The sequence below is a fragment of the Hyperolius riggenbachi genome, chromosome 6 (genome assembly GCF_040937935.1).
Source record: "Hyperolius riggenbachi isolate aHypRig1 chromosome 6, aHypRig1.pri, whole genome shotgun sequence".
NCBI classification, from domain to species: domain Eukaryota; kingdom Metazoa; phylum Chordata; class Amphibia; order Anura; family Hyperoliidae; genus Hyperolius; species Hyperolius riggenbachi.
The window spans coordinates 33,193,832-33,200,423 of record NC_090651.1 but is presented as its reverse complement, the minus strand read 5'-3'; the positions used below and the strand labels follow the sequence as shown (position 1 = coordinate 33,200,423).

The following is a 6,592-nucleotide window of genomic DNA, read 5'->3' as shown; positions in this document are numbered from 1 at the left end:
TTAGATTTCTGAATGCTTATAAAATGGTTAATTTTATTGTAATTCTTCAGTAAATAGATGTTCAACTAGGAAGAGTATAGCCACATACCAGCTATCTTATCAAAACCACTGTGTTGAACCAAGATGTCTGGAAAATGGGGGATTTAACCACCCTACTGAGATTTCCCTGTCCCTCCCAAGCGCCCCCAGGCATGTCTGTGTGATGTCACACTCGTGCCGCTATGTGGTGATGCTCGGTGTGCCAGCGACTCTCGGGGGAAAACAGCAGAGGAGACCAGGAGTTGGTGAAGCTGCACAGGAGAGATTACAATGCATGAGCACTGGAGGGACGTTAACATTTGGGAGGTGGCCAGCCGGGCGGAACTGGCAGCACCGCGAGGCTTATAGATTTCTCATGGATATCAATCGGAAATCGTGCTGTGGTGTATGGCCACCCAACAGATCTCTCTCCCGTCAGATTTGATCAGAGAGAGATCTATCTTTTGATCGATCTGCCCATACAACACTAAATCTAGGGGTACCTTTGGGTGGCAAAATCAGTTATGAACTGCATTACTGCCCAGAGGGTATTTTCAGTTTGACTTGGCATTTTTACATCTGACCTCTAATAACCCTCTAAGTACAATCTTACTGCAGAAACTCTCTGTAATAACTTATTTGGCCCGCTGATTTAAAGTGGACCTGAATTCAGAACTTCCTCTCTGCTCTAAAAGATACGCAACAGCATCAAAACCTTTAAAGAAAAACATTGTTACAGCTGATACAAATACTGCAATAAATCCTCAGTGTGTCTACTTCCTGCTTTCATGGAAGCCAACATATTGTTAACATCCTGTGCTTTCAAATGAGCTTATCTGCCATGACAGTCAGGTGACACAGGAGAGAGATCAAATTACAACTTGTGATTATTCACAGATAAGGGAGAATTAGAAAGGCTAAATTTTCTAAATACATACAGGGTGCATTTTTTTTATATTTTCCTTCTGTCCTGTGCAAGAGCTCAGGTCCACTTTAACAGATATTATTGAGGGGATAATTAATTTCCTGTGATTAACGTGAGTGCGTCTGACTTGCACATTATATATCACCGGTGCTGTTTCGTCATGTCACATCACGGGTATTGAAGGAATTGTTTTTTTTTTTTTTTCCTCGGTGTGTATCTGTGTGAGCTGAGTTCATTCACAAACTCTCCTCCCTCCTCCCACGCTGCTAATAGTCCAATCGCCTGCCTGCGTGGGGAGGTGACACATCCTACCTTTCAGGTATAATAGCACCTGTCCTGCATGGTAGAGTAGTACAGTGCAGTGTATACAGCAGTGTGCAACATGACAGCCTCTCTGCTATCAGAGCTCCCCTCTGTCAGCTCCTCTGATCTGCGACACTGGGCTGCCTGCCTTGCTCTCATCTATGTCATCTACAAAGCCTCCAGACTGTACCTGAGGAGGAAGGAGCTACAGAGGACCTTCAGCACTTTCCCTGGTCCTCCGCCTCACTGGCTGTATGGCAATTCTCAAGAGGTAAGCCAATATGGGGTCAATTCACAAAGCTTTTTTCTTGCATTATCTCACTTATAAAAGTGGTATGAAACTCAATATTTCTTCTTTGCTCTAAAAGATTATTTACAGCATAAAATCTACTACCAGTGGTGCTCATCCGGATTCCGGATATCCGGGTAACCTTTTTTCAGCTTTCGGATTCCGGATAACTGTGCAAGCTGTTTAGTGATTAACCCCTTCACTATCACTACACTATTGTTAAATCATTAATTAGCTTGATTTCATTGTGCGACAGTCAGAGTGCGTGCTACAGGGCTGCCGCAGGCAGCTGCTATGTGTCTGTGTGTGTGCTGTGCACAGACCAGGCCAGCTGCTGCCTGCTGGCCAGCTAGCCTTAGCTGCAGTATAGGTTAGGGATTAGGGGCTAGGATTACTGTGTTATTGTGTAGTTAGTACTGTAGTACTGCAGTCAGTGCTAGTAGTTGTTATAGTAGTAGTACTACTGTGTTAGCTTACTACAGAACTGCTGTGTTGTGAGCAGTGCCAGTGTGACAGTTAGTGTGCACTATTGTCTTCTCCTCTGCTGTCTGACTGTCACTCGGCACTTGGCACTTTGCACGTGACACTTGCCAAGTGCAAAGTGCCATGTGCAAAGTGCAAAGTTTGCCAAGCACCCCTGTCTACTACCACAAATAAAAATGGTAGCAGAACAGCATTCAAACAGTTAAACACAGCATTTTGTTCTTCTAGTGGAAAGCTTCTTGCTTCATTGGGCAGCTTCTAGCCCAGGCATGGGGAAACTTGGCCCTCCAGCTGTTAAGGAACTACAAGTCCCACAATGCATTGCAGGAGTCTGACAGCCACAGTCATGACTTACAAAGACAAATGCATTGTGGGACTTGTAGTTCCGTAACAGCTGGAGAGCCGAGTTTGCCCATGCCTGTTCTAGCCCTATCTGAAGAGGTGATAACATCATCTTTTGTTTACATTCCTTTGTCTGCTACAATTAAGTATACATTCCTAGAGGTGCTGAAAATGAGCTGAGAAGTGATCACTAGATAGATTTTAATATATAAATACAGCAGCTATGCAATAAAACACAATGGCAGCTTTCAGAACAGATAAACTGTACTTTGGGAACTTGTGATTTGTAAACAGACAATATTATTTGTGCACAAAAGCAAATATGGTAACTGTATGGGTAATAAAAAATAGGAAAACACATTTTTAATGATTGTCATGTCAGAGTTTTAACTCAATTTAACTGACAATTTATTTCACCTTAACTGACTTAACTCAATATTTATCTCTCCTTATTTGACTTCTCTCATTATGTATCTCTACTTATCTGTTTATCTCATAAATTATCCCTGTCAGGTCCAGTGACTTTGTAGGACGAGATCCCCGCACTTTGATTGGCCGGCCTATTGGGCTAAAGTGCAGGGATCTCCTCCTACAAAGTGAATCCACCCCCAAGTCAGCTAGCTAATTGTACAAGCTGTTAGTCGGTATTTCTCCTGTCTGGCTCTCGGGGGAAATTGCTAATGTTGCTGAAACCCAAGAGAAGCTGAAGACATGTCTGACACTTCCTCTGCCCGGAGGATCAACTGTATACACATCACCATGGCAACAGGGATGTGAGCTTTCTGCGGCACATGTGCACTGTGCCAGTTTGAAACATATTGTATGGCCCTCACAGAATTACATTTTAAAATATGTGGCGTTTGGCTCTCTCGGACAAAATGGTTCCTGACCTGCTATAGAACAAAGCAGACAAACTGACCCATTGAACTTTTCTGCAGTAAAACCTTATCTCAAGCTGTTTCTCACTGTTTGACTGTTTAAGTGCTTTAGAAAACAGAACTGTATTCAACCCAGTGAAGGTCTTTTGAAATCTTCCTGTCCTGGAAAATAATATGAGATTCTTTTCTTTGCTACTAATGTTCTATTTCTTTGCTGTACTACACATACAATTCATTACCTTGTGGCAGGGGTCACACTTACCGGCTTTCGTACGCGTTTTCTGTACAGAAAAACTGACTTTAACTGAGAACTCATGTTAATCAATGAGCTAGGTCACACTTTAATGCAGATTTCGCATGCAGAAAAAAAACTGACATCTTGCGCAATTTGTCAGTTTTCTCTATAAATTACATTAGCTGTTGTAAGGTAGAGGTCACATTTGTCTTTCAGTTTTCTGAAAAGTGTAGAAACTGAAAGACAAGTGTGACCCCTGCCACAGTAGGTTTATTTGCGTTTCAGGTTTGCTTTAAGACTTTTCAAGATTAGCAAGGAGTCCAAAACTTCCTTGTGACCATAGCAACATAACATGACTACAAACTGCCTCCACACACTCATTCTCGTACATGAGTGATTAGCTGCACACACAGCAGAGAGCCTGATTTTTCTTTTGCAAGTCTAGGACTGATGGAGTGATTACTGTTTACTGTTTATTGTTGAAAACTCTTTGCAATGCCTGTGTCTCTGTATGAACACAAGCTTAAGCCGGCCATACACACATCGCAACACTGAACCAACTCAATGATGCACCTGCGGGGCCAAACTGTGTGTGGAGCGTTGCATCCTGGGCAAAAAAAAAAGTGCACTGAAAGTAGGTACTTTATTGATGATGAGGAGATGAGGGCTGGAGGGAGGCGGAGAGTAGGATAGAGCAGGGGAGAAGATCTGCCCCTTCCTAATTCTTTCAAATGTGCTGCTGGGACTGGGAGGCATTGTGGGATGGCGCAGTCCGATCCAGCACCCCTCCTTCCAGATGCTGCGGCCCTTGCCCCGCCCTCTGCCTGCAATAAGCACAAAAGTATGGGGGGAGGGGGGATGAGTGGACAGCTTCAAAGAGCTGCAATCACGCCCTGTCTGATCAGATTCAGGTCAGAGAGGCACTGGTCTGTAGAAAGTGGAAATGTATCTGGGGTGAACAGAAATGATCCTTTACATTTCAAAAAGAGGAAGAGTGTAACATGATATCATATCAGTTTGCTGTACATCCCAGAAAATCATATATAAGCTTGAGTAGGTGACACTACTTTGTATGATTCTGGACCATTGCTGAAACATGCCTGAAGAAGAAACTTAAAGTTTTTAAAACTTGTGCAGTTAGGCATTAAAGATATCACCTAAACAACTTTTGCTGTTATGTCTTAGGATTAGAACAGAGAGGAGCATAGAGTGAATACAGGAAATCACAAATTCACAATACATAGAGATTTTCACATCATTCTACAGACAGTGACATCTTGTGGTCACTTTACTATACTGTACTTTAAAGTAATTCTGTTGATACTTCCAAGGAATAGATGCAGCCTGAGACTATTTCTGTTCCTCCAGATAACAGTACCCGGCGAGGGTCTGGATACTGTCGCCGGCTATGCCAAGCAGTACGAGTACGGCTTCCCAATCTGGCTTGGAAGTTTTATGGCCCATCTGACCATCTGTCACCCAGACTATGCCAAGGCCATACTGACCCGGCAGGGTAAGAATTAATCATGATTTGGATGTTTCGTGGTTTTGTTTTAATGAATAGCAACAAACAGTAATTTTAATATTATTTATTGTGTCAATTATAGAAGATTTACCCCAAAAAAGTTTGTTTTTTTATGTTTTGCAAGGGGTAAAAACTGGCTAAATAATTTATAAATGAATATTTAAAGATCAAAAGAAAAAAATAAAACCAAGCAATTGTACTCATCATTACCTTATTTTCGCTACAGTTCCTCCTTAAAGAAGACCTGTAATGAGAAAAATCTCCCCTGGGGGGTACTCACCTCGGGTGGGGGAAGCCTCCGGATCCTGTTGAGGCTTCCCCCATCCTCCTCGGTCCCACGGCGGCGGCGAAAACCCTTCCGGAACGGTGGGGATGGAAATATTTACCTTCCGGGCTCCAGCGCAGGCGCAGTATTGGCTCTCTGCTCGGAGATAGGCGGAAATAGCCGATCGTTGTCGGGCCGGTCTACTGCGCAGGCGCAAGTCTCCTGCGCCTGTGCAGTAGAGCAAACCCGACAGAGATTGGCTATTTTAGCCCCCGCTGGAGCCAGGAAAGGTAAATAAATCAGCGCTGGTCAGGCTTGTCGAGGGAGGATTCCGGGAAACTTCGGGGGAGCCAGCGCTGGATTCCCTGCAGCTACAGGGGAGGGGGAAGCCTCATTGGGACCCTGAGGCTTCCCCCTCCTGAGGTAAGTACCCCCCGGTATTATCAATCCTTCAGTATGTGATTATCAATCACACACTAAATAATTATCACAACTAAATGGTTTATATATTGTTATTTTCAGGACAAATAAGGCTTTTTGTGGCTGATATTTGTTATTAGTAAGTACCTTATTTTCTATGAATTGGAAAATAAGGAAAAAAAGTGAAAAAATACACAATTTATCCACTTTCATACATTACAGCTTTAATGTAAACAGTTTTATTGTACATTAAACCCACACAGTTTATTTGTCTATCCCTCCTGTTTAACCCTCCTGGCGGTATAAAAAAATCTGCCAGGAGGGAGTGCAGCAGTTTTTAAAAAAAAAATTTTTCCTATATCATGTAGCGAGCCCAGGGCTTGCTACATGATAGCCGCTGCTCAGCGGCATCCCCCCGCCCTCTTCGGTCGCCTTCGGCGATCTCCGATCAGGAAATCCCGTTCAAAGAACGGGATTTCCTGGAGGGCTTCCCCCGTCGCCATGGCCCGGGACTCCCAATGACGTCGGGACGTCATTGGGAGTCCCGGGCCACCCCTCGGCGCTGCCTGGCACTGATTGGCCAGGCAGCGCACGGGGTCTGGGGGGGGAGGGGGCCGTGCGGCGCGACGGATAGCGGCGATCGTGCGCGGGGCGGCGGCGATCAGTGTGCTGGCGCAGCTAGCAAAGTGCTAGCTGCGTCCAGCAAAAAAAAAATTAAACAAATCGGCCCAGCAGGGCCTGAGCGGCACCCTCCGGCGGCTTTCGGGGTTACCGCCAAGGAGGTTAATTAAACAGTTAATTTGTTTTGATAATGTATTAGACGTAACAAGTAATGTATACAATCTGCTACTGTCTGCTCCTGGAATGTGTATTTTACACCTGTTTACTAATGAGCTTTGCCATTGATTT

At 44.2% G+C, this 6,592-nt stretch overlaps 1 protein-coding gene across 2 annotated transcripts in view; it reads left to right on the top strand.

Moving 5' to 3' along the window:
* The first annotated feature begins 1,310 nt into the window (after positions 1-1,310).
* LOC137522394 (cytochrome P450 4A6-like) overlaps positions 1,311-6,592 on the top strand; it is a 29,206-nt gene continuing 23,924 nt past the window's right edge. The window contains exons 1-2 of one of the 2 annotated variants that reach the window (XM_068242443.1): positions 1,311-1,517; positions 4,842-4,986. In XM_068242443.1, coding sequence (XP_068098544.1) covers positions 1,326-1,517; positions 4,842-4,986 — 337 coding nt within the window. In that variant the 5' untranslated portion in view covers positions 1,311-1,325. Of the gene's footprint in view, positions 1,518-3,929; positions 4,108-4,841; positions 4,987-6,592 lie in introns of those variants that run through there. The other variant, XM_068242444.1, reaches the window with a different exon arrangement.